This window comes from Chrysemys picta, chromosome 5, assembly GCF_011386835.1.
Source record: "Chrysemys picta bellii isolate R12L10 chromosome 5, ASM1138683v2, whole genome shotgun sequence".
In the NCBI taxonomy this organism is placed as follows: domain Eukaryota; kingdom Metazoa; phylum Chordata; order Testudines; family Emydidae; genus Chrysemys; species Chrysemys picta.
The window spans coordinates 14,291,827-14,312,625 of NC_088795.1; the positions used below are offsets into that span (position 1 = coordinate 14,291,827).

Here is a 20,799-nt window from a genome sequence, read left to right on the forward strand (position 1 = left end):
GCTTCTTAAATTTCTGCTAGGTGAATTCTAGACTTTGGCTTTGCTTTAAAGCAAACCCCAAGTCTAGAATTCACCTAGCAGAAATGTAATGAACATACAAATGTCAGAAAGAACATGCCTGTGTTAGAAAGAAAGAAGGAGCAGGTGTTGTCTTTAATATTGGGTTACTGAACACCTTATCTTAAACGAGGGCAGAAGGATGGCTTTGTGGTTAAGGAACTATACTAGGATTTAGGAGATCAAGGTTCAACGCCTGGCTTGGCCATATGCTTCCTATGCAGCAAGTCACTTCGGCTATATCTACACTACAAGCTAGGGATGTGATTTCCCTTGCTCAAGGACACATACACATGTACACTTTCAATAGGCTAGCCCAAGTATAAACAGCAGTGCAGCCGTGCTAGCAGCGGCAACAGAGACATGGCTGAGCCATGCCAAGTACAAACTTGACGAAGTATGTACTTGACACAGCTAAAGCTGCTACCATGGCTACACTGCTATTTATGTTTGTGCTTGCTCACGGAGAGCTAGCGTGAACATGTGTACACGAGCAGGAGATTCAGACCCCTAGGTTGTAGTGTAGATGTAGCCTTAGTCTCTGTACCTGTTTTCTAACCTGCAAAAGGAAGATTACACTTACCTTACTTCTCAAAATATTGTCGTCAACATTTGTGATGTTCACAGTTACTATGGTGATGGGAGATCACAAGTACCTAGACAGAGTTGTGGTATCAACAGGAATTTATAGGGTTTGCTGCAGCATTTCTCCATAGTGCAATGCAAACAAAGTGTGGCTTCTAAACCAGGAAATAGGCAAAGGTTGGATATGCTCACACCCTGAAATAAATGCACCCATGTTTTTACATGTGATCATTTCATGTACTTTTGACCTCTGGGGAACCTTCAGAGAGCAATGCAAGGCAGAGCTGGAATCACTGGATACTACTGTACCAAGTTCCACACACTGTAAAACACAGCTGAACTGACTCCCGGAAGAGCCTACTGGTTGTAAAAGTGGCTTAACTTTATAAAGTTTTCCCCACAGTAGCACAAACAGCAGCACTGAAGAAGGGGGAGTGAAGAGAAAGTGAAGCTGACAGGATGATTCAACAGGGAAGAGCTGAGATCAAAAAGGCAAAAAGCAGGTCACAATGAAAAAGGCTACAGTCTTACTTAGATCACCCAGACAAGCAGAAATGAAAGGAGGGGGTGCGGCGGGAGAAATGGAAAAAATGGCCATGTTACTTATTTATCTCCCTTAGATTCTTCCACAGCTTTTTCCTCATGGCCTCCCCTACAAGAAGACTACAACATTACTGATTGAATGGTTATTATGGCTATTTTTAAAAGGTACCATATATTTCATCATTATACATTAAGATGAAACAAGTGGCTATTCAATTTCATAGACTTTCATTTATTACTTGATAGCAACAGACTATGCTACAGCTTTAAAAGGAAACCAGCAATAGCCTGTTCATTAATTAACACAAACTATACAAAGCCTAACAGCCAAGGGGCAGCCTGTGGGCCACAAGCAGCCTTCAACAGCAGCAGTCAGCAGTGAGTAAAGCCTTTAAACAGTGCAGGTCTCTACACAGCAAATATTGTAGCAGCAGAGCACTTAGTCAATTGCTTCCTGGTGCTCCTGTTTTCACCGATTAAAAAGAGAGACAGGAGATAAATCAATCACAATGTGGAGATGAAGTTTCCTTTTGGCACAACACACACTGAAGAACTACAATGGACCAAGAAGTCAAAGAGTTGGCTGGGTGCCATGTCAGGAAGAGGGCAAGGGGCCCCTGAAACTGCTCTAGCAGCCAAAGCAATTCAAGCTTCCCACAGACTTTGGCTCTTGCAGGTACAGAAGGTAGGGTTTATGCTGCCCTTCTCACCCAAAACAAACTGATCTACAATTCAAAATGTCACATATAGATAAAACAAACTTACTGTATTTCCCTGTATTCTGAAGGAAGGGAAGAAGAGAAAAATAAGACAACAGTTCAAATATTCAGTGTCTGTTGCTCTGTGTTGAGCAGCAAGTGCTCTAGGTGGAATCAAACAACTGGTTGCAGAAGTACAAGTTTAATCTCTAAAAAGCATCCAGAGCAAGGGGGGGGGAAATACTTTTCACTGGTTTCAGGAAACAAATTTCTTACGGTACCTCTATTACTTCACACTAGAAAGTGAATAATACCGTATAGATTCAGAGTAGTTAGAAACAGAAGAAACCTGTCACCTAGTCCATCTCCCTGCTAATACAGGATTGTTCCTTACAGTAAATTTCCTAGGATTTTGGCCAGTCTGAGCCAAACTGAGAAGTTCCAAGTGATGAGGCTTCCACAGTTTCTCTAGTTGTGTTATTCCACAGTTAAATAAATCTCATTGTCAGGAAGTTTCTCTCTTAGCTGTAGGCTCTTACTCTTAGTAATACCCTTATATATCACACGGAGTCTCTAAGCATCTTTGATGTTTAAGTCTACACACATATAAAGGATGCAATATTTCCTACATCCCTGTAGTTGTTTTCCAGGCTATAGGTATTTTGCTCTTTTATACTTTCCTCATAAGTCAATATTTCTAGCCTCTTCTCTGAATTCCCTTCAGTTTGACAATATCTTTCTGGTAACAGTGTCCACCACTGAATGCATTATTACAGGTGAAGAAATAGCAAATATGGGAGAACCAATTAACAGTTTATTTGGCCTTTAAAGAAGTCTTTGACAAAGTCCCTCACAAGAAGCTATTCAGGAAATTTTACTACACATCTTTCTAATTCAATTTTATCTAGCACACTTACTTCTAAGTCCCTTTTTATTACTTCTCTATACTTAGTGATGTGTGCAATTCCTCCCAATCTACAAGCATGTTGATGAAATTCATGTATGCTCTGGAAGAGGGAGAACACTTGAAAGTGTTAAGTAAGACCACTCCTACCACTGACCTTCACTAGCTCACTAGACACCTCTTGCCCCAACTCAATGAATTGTTGTTTGTCATTACTTTTTCTTTATGGACTTTCAGACAGTTTTAAAAATGACCTGGAATAACTTTTTCAAAGACCGTTTAAATTAATTTTTCAATTAAATCTGTGAGACAGTTCCAAATTCCTTCTAGAGTCTAAATATATCTATTGCATTCCCTTCCACCAAGGGTATTATAAAAAGCAAATCAAGTTTGTCTGGCATAATTTCTTAATTACAAACTCCATGTTTCTTGTTGTTCATGATTTCACTACTCTTTAGATGTCCAGTGACTTTTCTATCTGTAGTAAAATGAGTAAAAATACCAAGTGAAATTAGACTTGCAAGAAGTTAAACTGCCAGGATCAGTCTTTGCTTATTTGAAAACAATTTTTAAAAATCAATACTTTGCTTTCTTGAAGATGTCCATGATTTTTCAAATAGAATTGTCAGTAGTCCAATAAATTTGTTGGACAATTTCCTTAATATCCTAGGATGTATAAGATACGTTGGACCACTTGTGTAGGCTCATTTTTTCAAGTATTCATTTACCTATTCTAAAATTGATAGTAACTTTTTTATTTTTAAATATATGAACAGAGTTGGCCTTCCTAGTCTACTGTTAAAACTTTGATATTTTTCTACAACAGATGTAAAGAAGGGGTTCAACATTTTAACTGAGTCACTAACTTAATTTTACTTATAATTAATTAACAGGACTACTTTCTCCCTAGTATTACTTTTTCCACTTACTATGTTTGCATACGTCCTTATTTCTTTACACTAGCATTAACTTGCTTTTAAAAAAGTCATAGGGCAAATTCAAAACAAGAGTTAAATTTTCACCCAGTTTTATTTTCAAAATTACTTAGAGGGAAAGAGTTGGACGATATTTGCTTCCTTGACAACCTGTAGGTATTAAAATATTCAGAACAAGGTTCCTCCCTCCTTTCACTGAAAAGGTTCCAAAAATTAAAAGTTTAAACGCAGTCAAGTTTTTCTACCACAAGCATCTGGGCATGCAAACATGGCAGAGGACTCTGGGAATCACTCAGTAATGTCTGAATATGCTAAACAAATCAGCCAAGAAAGGTTAAGCAATAAATCATTCAGATTTCTGTGAAGCCCATCTTTCCCTAAACATAAAATCTGGCCTTAAAAAAGAAATTGGAATACTTTAATATTTCTACCGTACTTGAATGTAAAGTACATTCCCCTTTACAGAAGCAGAGCACAATACAGTTGTAAATATCAGGCCATCAGAAAAGGTCCATATGCCACTGAGAAAGATTCCAAGTGCATCCTGCAACAAGAATGAAAACTAAGGCCATGCACCATGCAATTTATGCAATGGCAGACTAAGATTAGTTGTCAGTAAAAGTAGAGCCCTGCAACAGAACAGTATTTTTATAATGTTAACAAATGCCAACAACATGCTCAGTACTGTACAGAACATGGAAGAAAACACAGTCTCTGCTCTGCAGATTATAAAGTCTAAATATTAGACAGCAGTTCTGTTAGATTTGTCACATACAGGTTAAACACACAGAACAGAAAAAGTGTAGAAAGAAGGTCTAGACTGCTTGTGGGATTATAATGTCAGTAGGCTTTCAGAAGTCTTGACACAGAAAATTCTTGCAGAAGAAGTTAGTTCTGAAGAGATTCAAGTGTAGAGAGGGAGGACACGTGGCAAACGGTTGGAAAGGCATTCCATACAAGAGTAGCATAGGTGAAGTGACAAGGGACAGGCAATCAGGAAGATGGAGAGATACAAGCATGTGCACAGACATGTAGGTATCTGAGAGGATGAGGAACCTGCACTTAATGCAATGGTAAGAGTGAGACAATGGAGTGTTTCAAAGAAGGTAGTAATGTGGTGGGGCCATGGGATGAAGGACAAATGGGTACAAATAAGACAGACAGGACAACACACATGCCCAGTGTCCACAAGAGATCAGACATGCCATGCAGGCAGGGGACTGGACTCGATGACCTCTCGAGGTCCCTTCCAGTCCTAGAATCTATGAATCTATGAAGATTATAAATCACCATTACTGATGATAAAGTTATGTAGATTCCAAAAGAAATTAAAAAACACATCAAGCCCACTTTTGATACCAAGTCTGACTGCAACTACACAATAGATATGAGAAACATTAAAAAAGGAATAACATTTGTATGTCATTTACAGACTCATATAGGTCTAGGCTAGATGATTAACAAGACTTTCCCATTTTTGACTTCTCAGTGCTGTAGTGTTCACTACAATACTTCCCCCGCCCCCTATTCGTTATCCAGTCAAGGTGAAAATGTTTCATACAACAGGCTTCTACCTCTTCCATTGAGATACTATTCTATAATTATACAGATCTCATCGATAAGAAATTTCAAGCCAAACTATTCTTAATGTCACTTCATTATTTCTAGTTATATTCCTTTGCAGCCTAAATAATTTATTTGTGATATTAACATCCTTCAAATCTATTTAGACACAACATAATGGAAGGTAGGAATCATGGATTTTCAGAACTCAAACTGTACACAAATTCTTGAAGTTAACGAATTAAAGAGCAAATTAGAAACAAACAAAACTGAATTTAAGGAACCGATTTGATATTGTTAGTGCACAAAAAACAGCTGTAACTGATCAGTACTTTTTTGAAAAACACTCTGTGAATAGCTAAGGCAAATCCAACCGGACACACAAACGGTTGACCTGCAGGGGCAGAGTTTCTTTTGTTACCACGCTATCTAGATAGTTTAGAAACAGGGTTCAAAGCTTTGTTTATTTATTTATTTTTAAGATATCAATAAGAAATAGTTAAGAGATTTGCAAAAAAGAGATGCATTTCACAAAGGGTCACACTATTAAAATACATGTTTGTAATTCTACCTCTTTCTATAAGATAAATAAAACTGGCTGATGATACAAACATGAAAACCAGAAAAAGTAGTGCAAACATCATGTAGAAACCTGAAGGTACACACTTAGGTATGTCTACACTACAGCAGCACAGCTATGCCTCTGTAGCTCTGTAGTGTAGCTACATCCTACATTGCTGGAAAGTTTTTTTCTGTCAATGTAGTAAATCCATCTCTCCGAAAGATGGTAGGTAGGTCAATGGACAAATTCTTCTGTCAACCTAGCTGTTTCTACAATAGAAGGTTAGGTCGACCTAACTACATTGCATAGGGCATGACATTTTTCACAGCCCTGAGAAATGTAGCTAGGTCAAACTAATTATTAGGAGTAGACCAGGCCTTAGATTACACTTCTGAGTTGATTAATGGTACATTGTGTTCACTTAAGGAAATAAAATAAAGACTAAAATACTCAGAGGCAAGAGATTAAGGGCAAGATAAATTGTACACACTACCACTTACGACAATATAGCTTATGTCACTCAGGGGGCGTGAATAAGACACCCTCCTGAGCGATGCAAGTTGCACCTAAGCACCGGTGTAGACAGCACTATGTTTGCGGGAGAGCTTCTCCTGCTGACATAGCTACCAACTCTCATGGAGGTGGTTTTATTATGCCAACGGGAGAGAGCTTTCCCGTCGGCATAAAGTGTCTTCACCAGATGCGCTACAGCGGTGCAACTGCATGGGTATAGCGCTTCTAGGGTAGACTAGCCCGAAATCAAACCACAACAGAAAGACTTAAGGGATAGGAGGTGATCATGAATCACCTATCAGAGATTCTACAAAATCTATACTATAATATACTACACCACCACCAAAGCTTCATTACATAATCCTCAATATTTAATGCAACATGTACCAGATTTCATATCATGATATAACTAATGTCAGCTAAAATTGCTTGACTCCTGCAAAGAAGTATCATATAGTAAAAACGAAAATACAGATGTCTGAACAAGTGTTACCTACTATCATTACAACTCACAAGACAACAGAAAAGAGACTAAGAAAAATATATCTATTTCTCTTTTTTCTGTTTTACTTTGTGCTTTTGACAGCACTTTTTGTACATGGTCAGTTTCCTGTTTTTCCTGTTTACTTATTCAGATTCCCTTGCTTGACACACACAATGCAACAGAGGAAAGAATAACATTTAAAAAAATATATAGGAAAATGATTGTAAAACCATAAAATATAAGCCAGCAGAATCAAGGACAGGAAGTGCACCAGAAGTTACTTTAAATTCATGTTTGGAATCAGATGAATTTGAAAGTTTATGTTTTTTAAGTTTAAATAAGATCTTTGTGTAGCCATAAAATGTGCTGAGAAAGGATACAAGCGTACTAACTACCAATTTCATTTATTGGTCTTGAATGGAAAGTTCTGAAACCCTAAAAATATTACCACTGCATTTGACAATGGAAGACTATAAATGAGGCTTTGAAGTAAAACAAGAGCTGAAGAGTGCAAGTTGGTAGAAGTCTAACTATAATCAGAAGTAGTCAGACCAAATGTGGGTTATTTGTATTAAATTTAACAAAGGAAGCCCAACAGAATGTGCTTTGGGCCCAAATCCTCTTCCTTCAAAAGGAATCCCGCTTAACTTTTAGCAACAGCATGTCTCTACTGCAGCTAGTTACCTAACTATTTAAGAATCATTGTCTCTCCCTGTCGTAAACAGAACAATTAGACTTTTAATAAGGACAAGAAGTTCAGGGATTTTGAAAGTGTATCTGTAATTTAGTCAACTTTGCCATTGAAAGTGGCAAATTCCTAGATTTAATAGGACTGTATCCCCAGGACACAGATAATGATCCCTGTAGGGATATTGCCATATTCAAAAAGGTGCAATGAAGGGCAACCAAAATAACTCAGAGAGAGGGGACGAAGCTATACTGCTTAGAGCAGAGGTTCCCAAACTTATTTGGCCTACCGCCCCCTTTTCAGAAAAAAAATTACTCAGCGCCCCCCTGGAAATCTACCTTCTTTAAGCGAACAAACAGAAAGATGCAGTGACAAATTTGCGTTCTTTCATGTATCTATATTTCTACCTACGTCCTACAATATAGTAAAGAAAGATGTGTTATTAGATTATCGCCCACGACAGCAGGTATACAGTGGCTTTTGCGTAAGACAGCAAAAGACAACCAAACTAAAATACTAATGAATCTAATAAACTGGGTTTTGTTCTTTGCTCAGCATTAGATTTATGTATTTGATATTAAATTGTCAAATATCAAACTAAATTTATCAAGAAATAATTAATTTAAAAAATAATCAATATGCAATTAAAAATCAGTTAATAGTTTTAATTTAGTTTGCCCTTATTTAAATAATTGTTCCTTATTAACACACGCCTTATTTATCAATTAACACAGATGATTCGATAGATAGAAATAAATGTTAATAGTTAACAGTTTTTTTTACTATTTCATTCCCGTTTTCATTAATATTGTAATAAAAATATGACAAATATATTGACTGTACACTTCAAATAGTACTGTACCGACACAAGCCTGCTACGATTTTATTATTAGTAAGCACTAGAGACACAGAAACGTACGGTAGATATGTAAGAAAATGTATAAAAATACTCAGGTGTAAATTGCTGTTTTATTGAAACAACAATAATACAATTTGCTTTGTATGTGATCCGTAATCCGTAAAGATCGAAGGTATCGAATATGAATAAAAAATTTTAAATACTTACTGCACGATTGTTAACTGCTTTTTACACAATTCAGAAACAATCTAAATTAGATTTCATACATGTCGCCTATTTATAGTATCGTATTGTAAACAAGTCATTACACGCACATATTCCTGCCGATGCATGCTGGACTTCCCGACAATGCGCGACATGCTCGCCTGCCAACACTTGCTTGTTAAGAGCTGTTGGCGGACTTGACACCTGATTGGTTATAATTTGTGAATTTATTTGGAAAATAAAGTAATCACTACAACTTTAACTCTATGTTACACAACAGATGAAACATGTACGAACGGTTTTTCAAAATTTTCTTATATTCTCTTCTTTCTTTATGCTTCCACCGCCCCCTTATTTTTATTCAACGCCCCCCAATTGCACCCGAGGCTACTACTGCCCCCCTGGATCGTTCCAGCACCCCCCAGGGGGCGGTATCGCCCACTTTGGGAACCTCTGGCTTAGAGTAAAGAGAACCAAGACAGGTAGGATCACAGTAAGTATATAAATGGACTGATGCTAAATGGCAGCTGTGGACTGTAGTAAAGGGGGAGAGAGAGACTAAACAGAGGGTAAACAAGTGAGGCAGAAATGTCTTCACACAAAAGACAGACGGAAATTTGGAACCAGAAATACTTCAAGAGGAAACGAGATTTTTTTTGTGGGGGAAGGGAAGAATGCCTATAACCTTCTAGATATTTGAAGTTATATTGAAGTGATATAAGTCAATGTATTTAAGGTCAAGGCTTAATAGACCAAAAGGCTCTTAATGTCCATATTTTTTCCTGCAGGCAAGTGGAGAGGGAATGGGAGAAGAGAATGGAAGCCATTCACTTCTGAATCACAAAAAATTCACTGCTTATAAACATTTAGACACAGTCTCAGGGAGAAAAAAATACTTTTACATTCATTAATTACAAAAGAATGGGGTTTTTGTCTTTGTGCATTTGAGACAATGATTTTGTACAATGAAAAAATGAGGAACTGCTGAGTCAATTCACACATTTAGATGGAAAGAAAAGCCACCAATTTAACAGAGCACTACAGAAATGTGTAACAAAGTTGAGAGCTATAGAATTGGAGACTCAACCCACTACTGGAAGCAATGCTTCCAGTCATTTAAAATATAATTTCTGGTAGAAATGATGTAATATGTGAGAGTGGAACAGTGAGACTGCTAACAATTTAGGAGAATTCTAATCAGTAAGTTAATGATCATATTCACAAGAACAGAATGATGCACTAGTATCAGGATGATGTTCTGAACACCTTAGCAACAGGAGCTACTCCTGCCCCTCCAGCAAAACTAACAGCAGCTCTGTAGTACTAGGAGACTGCAGTGCTACTTTGTAGACAGAGTGGGGAGTTCAGAAAAAAAATCTAAAGGGGGTGGAGAGGAGAGAAGTAAGGTGAATTTTCTCTGAAGTGGGGCTTGAAGCATCCACCAGGTGTCTCTAGATCCTCACCCTCTAGCTCTTCTTCCCTTCTACCACACTTCTGTTCCCACTTCCAGAGTCCCTGCATAGACCTTAATGTGTTCTGGATGCACCTGATGTGTCAACATGGGAGTGCTGCTGGGCCAGCCCTGGGAAAGTGAATGCAGTAAGACAGTTATGCTGAAAAATGGGCTCGTCAATCTAGCAGAGAAGGGTATAACATGAGCCAATTACTGGAAGCTGAAGCTAGACAAATTCAGATCGGAAATAAGGGATAAATTTTTAACTGACAGTAATTAATCATTGGAACAACTTATCAAGGGTCATGGTGGATTCTCCATCACTGACAATTTTTAAATCAAGACTGAATGTTTTTTAGAAGATGTGCTCTAGGAATTATTTTGGGGGAAGTTCCATGGTCTGTTTATACAGGAGGTCAGACTAAATGATCACAATGTTCCCTTTTGGCATTGGACTCTATTAATGAAAAAGCAGGTCATATGAAAAGCACCTCCTGTAGAGAAGTGAAGTGAATAGAAGATCCATCTTGTAATCAGTTATATTTAAACTGGTCCATACTCAAAATGGCTGGACACACACTGTTTGAGAAAATTCAGTCAGAACCACTGCATGTTACTATAATACTTCAGAGTATCTCTCTATAGGAGTAATCTCATTTTTAACCTTCCATGTATTTCTTCATGAAAAGATGAGTCATACAAAGGGTTTACTCAGGAAGAGCTCCCACCGGAGTCAGTGAGAAAAGTAAGAAGGAACAAAAGAACTCTCATCCATACTTTCAAAGGAGTTTTTAGATTTTTTTCAGCTACCTTTTGATAGCTCAGTCTCTGCTGTTCCCCAGAGGATAATACTCAGCATGATGATACAAATGCATTCCAGTAGTTCTCCTTCAATGGTGCTAGCAGTGTCATGAAACAGATGATCTAGAGTAGGGGTTCTTAACCTTTTGAGAACCCCTTTGGTTCTCAAAATATGTTCTCACACCCCTTATCAAAAATTGTTTAAGTAGGTCAGTTCTTTAAACCTAGATATATCATAACTATAGAATGATAAAATTTGTATATTACAGTAATCTTTAAAAAATGTATAATGTTAATAAATACATAGGTTTCGATGATTTACCTTCTAAAAAATCCTGGCATGTCTCCTACCCCCAGAAAGGGCATCTCGCACCCCCAGGGAGTGCGTGCACCCCAGGTTAAGAACCATTGATCTAGAGCAACTCTTGCCAGTTATGTGTTATTGCCACAAAAGCAAAACCAGGTACAGAGCAAGCAATGTCAAGCCAAACGATGATTCTACAAGATGCTTCTAGATGGCTATGTAAAAAAAACCATGAGAAGGCAAAGCTAAACACTAGATTCATGCAATCCCACTCAATTTAAATGTAATGGGAAGAAAATAAAAGATGGTCTGTAGGATGTGACAAAGGAATATTCACTCATTGCCAGAAAGGGATTCTGCAACAACTGAGTCAATATGACTGATGACCTTCCTTGCTCTAATCCTCTGACAGTAAAGTTTCTCATACAGTTACATCTAATTTTTTCAGCAAGCTCACTGTTCCCCAGATTTAGTCGGAACATTTTGGTTAATTAAGCAATAAGACATGCCAAGGCATATGTTGCAGTTTATTTTATTTGCCGGTAAAATGTCCTCTTAATATCTCCAGTACCACAGTATTTCCTATTGTATACTACTGCAGAGCTAAGATAGACTAAATTAATTAAAAATAGCCTTCTAGTTTTTCCTTTTTAAAATAAAATCAAGAGAGGTTTTATTTTCCTAGTTAAGTTTCATTTACTTATTTTCTTTAGCGTAAAGTTGAGCACTGAGGCTGCAAGTTAAGTACTAATGGAAACAACAATAGTCTAGTGCCAAGGGAGGATAAGTAGAGGTCTAAACACATAATGGAATTGTCAAGATTTGCTAATATAGGCAAGCAGTTTCATGAACATATCCGATTTGTGTCAATGTACCAGAATATCACCATGTTTATGAAGTTTTAAAAAAGTAACATTTGCAACAACAGTTAATATACAATCACTTCCAATACCCATCTTTGTCCCTTTGCAAATAGGGGACAAAAAAAATGTACCTCTGGTATCTTGTTACCACAATCTCCTGTAGAATGGTACAGTTCTCAGTTAAAGGACTCAGTACAGTCTTATCAAAAACGCTTAGGATGTACTTTCAAAAGAAATATTATTATAGGATCAAAATAACCAATGTTGCACACAGAAATCTTGCCTTTGAAAGTGGTCAGGGTTGTGTTCTTATTTTCATTTTACAACTATAATAGCTAGTAGTATAGGCTCAGAAAAATAAACATCAAGGGGAAATTAGAAGTATGAAACAATTTTGGCATAAAAGCACACACTTAGGAAGCAATTAAGATGCAGTAGTTAAAATTGTGGTGGTGAACATGTAAGAAATCTCCACAATGAACTATTCATTTCTTTGTCAATGTCTTCTTGTTTGTTTTATAAACTAATGCTTCTTTACCAATTGGCATAAATAAATAACAAAGCCCAACAGCAGCATCCATTCAGTCCTTCATTTATGTATCTCAGAACATTAAATTTTATGTGCAGAAGTTTTTCAGTTGTGATCTCTGGACTTTAAAATTCATTGCAACATCACTAATATCATGGAGCTTTAAAGTTATCCCCATCATTCTACCACTCCCAGGGTAGTACTATTTCATCTTGTAGCTGGGACCTGGGAGCTCAAATGAGCATACCACACAGCTTTGGCTCCACAGCCCACCAATAATAATCTGAGGGAGAAGGAGCAAGAGCTCAAGCATGGTAGACACAAATCTATTTGGGGGGAAAAAAGACCCTACAGTTCTTTGTAAGAGCATATGGGGTTCCCCGCATCAGGAGGTATTTCAGTTTTTATTTTGGTTCAATGAATGGGGTGGGGTAGTGGCACTGATGAAGGAGAAAGTCTGTCCCAGTGGCCCAGGGCTTGGGAGCAACCCTATGATAAGGCAGTGTATGTGTAATACTGAAGAAAAGTTTTCTAGAACTTTTCTGAGTTCCCAAGGGATTATAAAAGGGAAAAATAAAGCAACAAGCATTTTAAGAGACATTGTCAAGACAGTCTGATAATTGCAAAATAAATTATATTAAATATGGGGCAACTAGGAAAATGGGGGTTTTCATTTAGGTTTTAGTACTGTGTTCAGCATTAGGGTTTCCGACAGCTTTCAAAGAAGGGATCACAAAGGGATACAAAGTGAAAGACCGGAGCTGCCAGCATGGGAGCAAATCCTTGGACCCTGACCCTTTGAAAATAGGAGCTGAACAGAAGTACTCAGAAGTGCTGAGTACTTTAGCTACAGCATTTGAAAATACTTTGTTTAAATAATGTTAAACAGATTTTTGGTAAAACCCATAATCCAATCATCTTTATAATTACTAAAAATCCTTACTGTGAAATTAAGTGTCACAAACTGGTTCCATATACCATAGCCTCAAGAGGGATTATTATCAGGACTCTTTGGATGAGGCTGTGGCATATGGAACCAGCTGGAATTATTTAAGCTCAGTACCAATGTGTACACAAGAACAAATGGATATAAACTGGCCATCAGGAAGTTTAGACTTGAAATTAGACAAAGGTTTCTAACCATCCGAGGACTGAAGTTCTGGAATAGTCTTCCAAGGGGAGCAGTGGAGGCAAAAGACATATCTGGCTTCAAGACTAAGCTTGATAAGTTTACTGAGGGGATGGTATAATGGGATCGCCTAATTTGGGCAATTAATTGATCTTTGACTATTAGCGGTAAATATGCCCAATGGCCTGTGATGGGATGTTAGATGGGGTGGGATCTCAGTTACTACAGAGAATTCTTTCCTGGGTGTCTGGCTGGTGAGTCTTGCCCACATGCTCAGGGTTTAGCTGATCGCCATATTTGGGGTCAGGAAGGAACTTTCCTCCAGGGCAGATTGGCAGAGGCCCTTTTTTTTTTTTTTTGCCTTCCTCTGCAGCGTGGGGCACGGGTCACTTGCTGGAGGATTCTCTGCACCTTGAAGTCTTTAAACCACAAGTTGAGGACTTCAATAGCTCAGACATAGGTCAGGAGTTTATTACAGGAGTGGGTGGGTGAGATTCTGTGGCCTGCGTTGTGCAGGAGGTCAGACTAGAAGATCATAATGGTCCTTTCTGACCTTAAAGTCTATGAGTCGTGACACTTTAATTTCACAGTAAGTAAGGTTTACTTGAGACCTGGCACTGCTGCCACCAGGGCTTGGAAAATTCCCTTGCATATGGTGAGTAGGATGCTTTCCCAGCTAAGTTTCATTAGCTTCAGCAAAATCTAAACTCTCATGAGTTTCAGTTTTTAAAAAAAGGAAGTTTCTAGCCCCTTATAGTTGCAAAGAAAACCTTCCAAACACAAACAGAATGTCATCAATATGGGTGTCCTTCAGAATCTGCAAACAGTGTGTTCCAATGCCTTTACAGTACTGTAGCTCTGAGGTCTCCCAAACTGTAGCAGAGTGTAAACTGAACAGATGGTGGGTTTTCACAACTGTTATTGGGAACCCAATGAGCATCAATGAAACTGACCAGAATCAGGTCAGTTTCATTCTGCAGAACCTTAAGAATCTTACAAGAAGCATCACTGGGAAGGATCCCCCAACAATATAGGTTAGGGACAGATAAAGTAGTGGAAACTCCCCCGCAACCTCCTATTGCAGCAGCCAGGACACTAGAGCGGGAGGAGGAAAGAGAGAGAGAGATTATTGTAGGGAGCAGAACAATAGACTGGCTTGACTTCTGGCAAAGCTGAGAAAAGTAGAGAATAGCCAGACAGTTCTTCAAGACCACTGAGTGGGCTAGAGGAGGCACAAAAGACAGTACTTATCAGTCTAAAGTATATGTATTCTGCAATGTATCTGCTATGAAATGTGTTTATGATTTTTATAGTTCTGATTTTGAAGCGGACCTGCAAGAAGTAGTGAAGGAAGGAAGGTGGGAGAAGAGTAGAGACACATTCCCTTTTTGGCCTCCATATGTATAAAGGAAGCCTGAATTTAGTAGATTTAAAAACAAAGAAGTCGGGTCTTATCTATACATCATGAAGAAACAAAAAACGATATCGTCAGAAGCACATTTTTTCCCTTTGTTTACAGGCCACATTCACACTGATGTTTATTGGGAGATTGCTCACATACATGTTACCAATAAATAATGCATACATCCCAACAAATATAAGCTTATCCCTCTTAACTCCCAGAAATTGTTTCCTACAGCTCTTTTTCACCGGAAATCTGCACTTGTCAATTCTGACTGCTCATTTTAATAAAAAATATGAAACTGTATATTGGCCTGACGGATGGGGGGTTACATAATCTTAAGGGTACACAACTGTTAGATAAATACTTTAGGATCCTGAATTATGACAGGGATTTTTATTAAAAATCATTTTTGATGTAGCTTCTTTGCTAGGGCAGTTTTAGTAATTCAGGATAGCAGTAGCAAGTTGCCAGATGGTACGCCTACAGAACTATCTTTAATTTCTTCCTTGGAGATGCAGACTATGATTTCTGAAACTCTGCTGTAATTTCTTTTTGAAAGGAATCTGTCAAACTTTTTTATTTTTTACCCTGCTTTTGATAGCACGACCTGTTAAAGAGTATATTCTGTATCTCTTTTTTTGTTCCCCTACAAGGATCTTTTCAACCCTGGAAATACTGATTATACAGAGAAAACAGTGAAAGTGACAACATGCAACACTGCTGTCAAATACAAGCAGTAAATAAAACATTTTTTAAATTCATTAACTTCTCTCAATGATAACATTAGATATTATTTTTGGTAATAGTAGGTACACTTTTATTTTAAAAGAAATGCTATTTTCCAGTTGAAAATGTCATGTTGAATTCTTCCTACATAGCTAGATAAGAGTGAGCCAAATTCACTCCATGCTGACCACTCACTGACCCTATCAAAATAATGGAATAATCATGGGTCTGATAAATGGAAATTGAGAATATTCCTCACATTACAGGAGGCGCTCAGTACCCAGCATGACTGCTGTGTTTTTTGGAAACCCAGTTGACAAAGAGAACGTGGGATTTTATCTTGTTCTTCAGTGGCAAATTGGAGAATTACAGCATTTACTGAAGATATAACCTGCACTTGTATAGAGGATTGGTACATCACCATATGGTACACCTAACAGAAGCATCTTTATAAAACCTTCATAATAAAACTGCACCAGATAAATATAAAAATGTGTAACCAGTTGGAAAATAAAAAGAGAGCACTGTATGATTGGACTGGAGAAAAGGGGGGGGGGGAAGGAGGGAAAAACACTGTTACCTACAGCAGCAATTAAGCCTTCTCCTGAAGCTATGTCTAAAAAAGTGTGTTTATTTTGTAGCCTAAAAAGTGAGTGAGATATTGAATATGTAAACACATTCATGTGTTATATAAGATTTTGTTTTTGATGGGTGTAACCAGGATAATAAAAGATAATTCCGGGGAGGGGGGGGGGAGGGAGAGAAGAATTTAGGAGACATAACATTAACCTTTTTTAGGAGAATGCTTGAAATATCTAAAATGCTTGAAATATCTACTTGCCAATAGGAAGCTGAAAGGTGGGGAAGAGAACAGGCATAAATTTCTGCTCTATTTAAACTTTAAAAAAACATTTACGTTTCTAGACCTTAAGATTTGAAAGAAACTCTTTCAATTATAAGCAAATGCAGTGCTGTCCTCCTGAGTCTGCAGACAGCTCCAGTACCTTTGCTGCTGTTCCTAGCTTTGCTGAGCAGCAACAGAAACAGGCACTGAAGTTATTCGTACAGGAAGTTGACCATGACCAATGGAGGCTAGGAGGAAATGGTAGAGTAGCAGAGACCTGTTTCACCCCATTCCAGAAGCCAGGAGGCTCTGGAAAAGGAGAAGAGACAGAAGTTTATCTTTCTCTTTCAGCAGCCAAAGAAGGTAGAGCTTCATATTTTACTGACACCAATTAGCCAGGGGCCATGGATTATGAAATCAACGCCCCCCACAACACACACCAGTATCCAAGGACAGCATTCTGGTGTTACCCTCCCTCATTCCCAGCAGCTTGGGATGGTGGAGGAGGGACACAGCTAAGCTTCTAACCAGGACAGTGCGCCAGCCACCCAATAATCTTTTGTATCTACCTCTGACTAGCAAGCTTGGTCATTCAGCTGGTAGATATCTACCAATTCTAGCCTGGACTAAGATACTGCATCTGCAATTTCAGGTGAATTGGGTTGGTGTTGGCAAACTTAATCAATGTAATGACTAGATTTATAAAAGGAAGCTAGTATCAATCTTAATTAGAGAGAGAATAGTGTCTCTCCATGATGAGAGAGTCACTACTACTCCAGTTCCCAAGAGGAAAGTATCTCCTCCCATGCTTTTTAGAATTAGGCCAACCATATGGCATCTAACAGTTATCAATATAAGCCTTCACCAACTTTCAGATACCATGCCACTGGTCCAGCAAAGACTTATGTATGTGCTTAATTTTAAGCACCAGTAGGTTTTGTAAATTGGGGCCTAAATGGAGTTTAACTATTAAATGGTATCTTTTTCAGCTGTGTAATTCCACCCCCTCCTCCTTCTTTGGAGTGCATCTCAGTTTAGTTAATAGGTCACTGAACTGGTTTACATTAATTGTCTTAAGTACCTTCTTTCCACTCCCAAGGGGAGAAACAAGGATCATTCAGTTCCACTCTAGTCTATGAAGCTGAATAGCAAGAACATAAGTATTACATGTATCTGATTTGTCACTAATTCCTATAGGATCTTTGTATCCTTGCAGTAAACAATTGCCTTCTCATTATTATCTATCCAGTCAGCACCTTCTTACCTACTTGGCTTGCTATGTTTATAGCAGATGAAAGGTAGTAATCTGCACAAGGAGTATCTGAATCCTTAATTAACTTTTAATTTATAATGTTTTATAAGGCTGAATAGACTACATTAACACATCAGCCAAAATACCTCATGGTAAAAGGTTTTTGCTGCACATATTTTTATTTAGTTTGAAAAGAAAAAGTCTAACTTAGTACCTTCATAGTGTTTCCCTCTACAGATTTTTTTTCCCCCTCTACAAATTTTTTTTTTTTTTTTTTTACGAACATTGGCCTATTTCCGTACCAAATATTACCAGTTGAGCAAATTCAGAATAGTCTTTGCACAGTAACATTTGAGAAAGTCTCACTTCTCTATATTAACGGAGTGCAGTGATTTATTTCCTGTATTTTTTTCCCTTTAAACCTCTCCCTCCCTTTTCGTTTTTTTTATTTTATTTTATTATTTACAGGCTCGAGGAACGAAATATGCCAACATGTTTCCCTCTATGAAAACAAACTGTGCCCTCTGCATGCCCGAGAGATATTTACAAGGCTGTCTGGTGGTCCCAGTCCTGTGTAATCATGACCTTCTAATTTTAGAAATCTACCCTTTAAAAAGAAAAAGTTAAACAAAACAAAAAAAAAACAGGACTCACAAGAACCATTCCTTCCCATTGCCCCAAACCCTAGGGTTGATGTTAAGATACATGTAACAGGAAGAATAGAACACCATGTTACACCAACACTTGCATGGCTGGTTCGGGGCCAGTATAGAAAGGAGGATGGGGATTTCTCAGGGTTATTGTCCAAGATGTCCATTTCTCTACAGCAACGGCTGTACTCACTGCTGGCCTTAGCCAAAACCAGAGAAATAAGCCGTGTGGGCTGGTGGCAGGGGCGATCGTGCTGTGCCTACTTGAATCGAGGGCAGCCCTGGCAGGGAGAGCGCCGCTCTCTTCAGCCGGGCACGGCTGTGGGGCGCCGGGGGAGAGCCGGGGAGCCAAGAGCCGGGCGAAGGGGGTGAGCAGAGCGCCTATGCTGCGAGAGGGACCCGCTCATGGTGGCTGTGAGGAACCACTAGGGAGCCTCTGAGCGGCTTCCTAAGCCCAAGGCAGCAGCCCGGGGCCGGGTACCGCGCTGTACACAAGCCCTGGCTGGCTGCATGGGAGACAGGGAAGAAGGAAGGAAGATGGGGGGGGGGGGGGCTCCAGGGCAAAGAAGCAGAGACGGGGTGCGGGGGGACCCCGACCCAAGGCCCGGCGGGGGGGGGGGGGCGGGGAGCTGGCGGGGGCAGCACGAGCCCGGCGCTACTCACAACAAGAAGCTCATGGCGCAGGCGGCGGCGGCGGCGCGGGACCAGCGAGTGGCTCCGCTCTCGGCTCCCAACGGCAGCGGCCGGCGCAGGGGGGCGGGGGAGAGCGCGGGGCGGGGCGCGGAGAGCCGGGGCCTCCCTCCGCCGTGCGGGGCCGGGATCCCCGCAGCCAGTCCGCACGGCGGCTGCCCCGGCAGTGCCCTTGGGCTCCTCCATCCCCGCTGCTTCAGGCCACCCCATCTCTTCCCCACACACACCCCGACATTGCCCCCAGACACCCCCCACCACCCCCAGCATCCTTCACCACTGCCCCAAACACCCCCCCAGCATCCCTGCCACCCCCAAAACCACCTACCACTGCCCCCCACACACCCTGACATTGCCCCCAGAAACCCCCCACCACCCCCAGCATCCTTCACCACTGCCCCAAACACACACACCCCAGCATCCCTGCCACCCCCAAAACCACCTACCACTGCCCCCCACACACCCTGACATTGCCCCCAGAAACCCCCCACCACCGTCCCAGCCGTTCTCCACCGCCCCCAGCATCCTCCACCACTGCCCCAAACACCCCCCAACACTGCCCCCAGCATCCCTGCCACCCCCAAACACCACCTACTACTGCCCCCCACACACCCTGACATTGCCCCCAGACACCCCCCACCGCCCCCAGCATCCTCCACCACTGCCCCAAACACCACCCCCAGCATCCCTGCCACCCCCCAAAACCACCTACCACTGCCCCCCACACACCCTGACATTGCCCCCAGCCACCCCCCACCACCCCCAGCATCCTTCACCACTGCCCCAAACACCCCCAAACACCACCCCCAGCATCCCTGCCACCCCCAAAACCACCTACCACTGCCCCCCACACACCCTGACATTGCCCCCAGCCACCCCCCACCACCGCCAGCATCCTTCACCACTGCCCCAAACACCACCCCCAGCATCCCTGCCACCCCCAAAACCACCTACCACTGCCCCCCACACACCCTAACATTGCCCCCAGCCACCCCCCACCACCCCCAGCATCCTTCACCACTGCCCCAAACACACACCCCCCAGCATCCCTGCCACCCCCAAAACCACCTACCACTGCCCCCCACACACCCTGACATTGCCCCCAGAAACCCCCCACCACCGTCCCAGCCGTTCTCCACCGCCCCCAGCATCCTCCACCACTGCCCCAAACACCCCCCCAACACTGCCCCCAGCATCCCTGCCACCCCCAAACACCACCTACTACTGCCCCCCACACACCCTGACATTGCCCCCAGACACCCCCCACCGCCCCCAGCATCCTCCACCACTGCCCCAAACACCACCCCCAGCATCCCTGCCACCCCCCAAAACCACCTACCACTGCCCCCCACACACCCTGACATTGCCCCCAGCCACCCCCCACCACACCCAGCATCCTTCACCACTGCCCCAAACACCACCCCCAGCATCCCTGCCACCCCCAAAACCACCTACCACTGTCCCCCCCACACCCTGACATTGCCCCCAGACACCCCCCACCACCCCCAGCATCCTTCACCACTGCCCCAAACACCCCCCAAACACCACCCCCAGCATCCCT

The 20,799-nt window shown here is 40.9% G+C and overlaps 1 protein-coding gene across 1 annotated transcript in view; it reads right to left on the reverse strand.

Moving 5' to 3' along the window:
* Positions 1-19,372, reverse strand: part of MOB1B (MOB kinase activator 1B) — a 72,089-nt gene extending 52,717 nt beyond the window's left edge. Inside the window, exon 1 of the mRNA XM_042856338.2 lies at positions 19,215-19,372. Coding sequence (XP_042712272.1) covers positions 19,215-19,228 — 14 coding nt within the window. The 5' untranslated portion in view covers positions 19,229-19,372. The remainder of the gene's footprint in view (positions 1-19,214) is intronic.
* Positions 19,373-20,799: the final 1,427 nt, after the last annotated feature.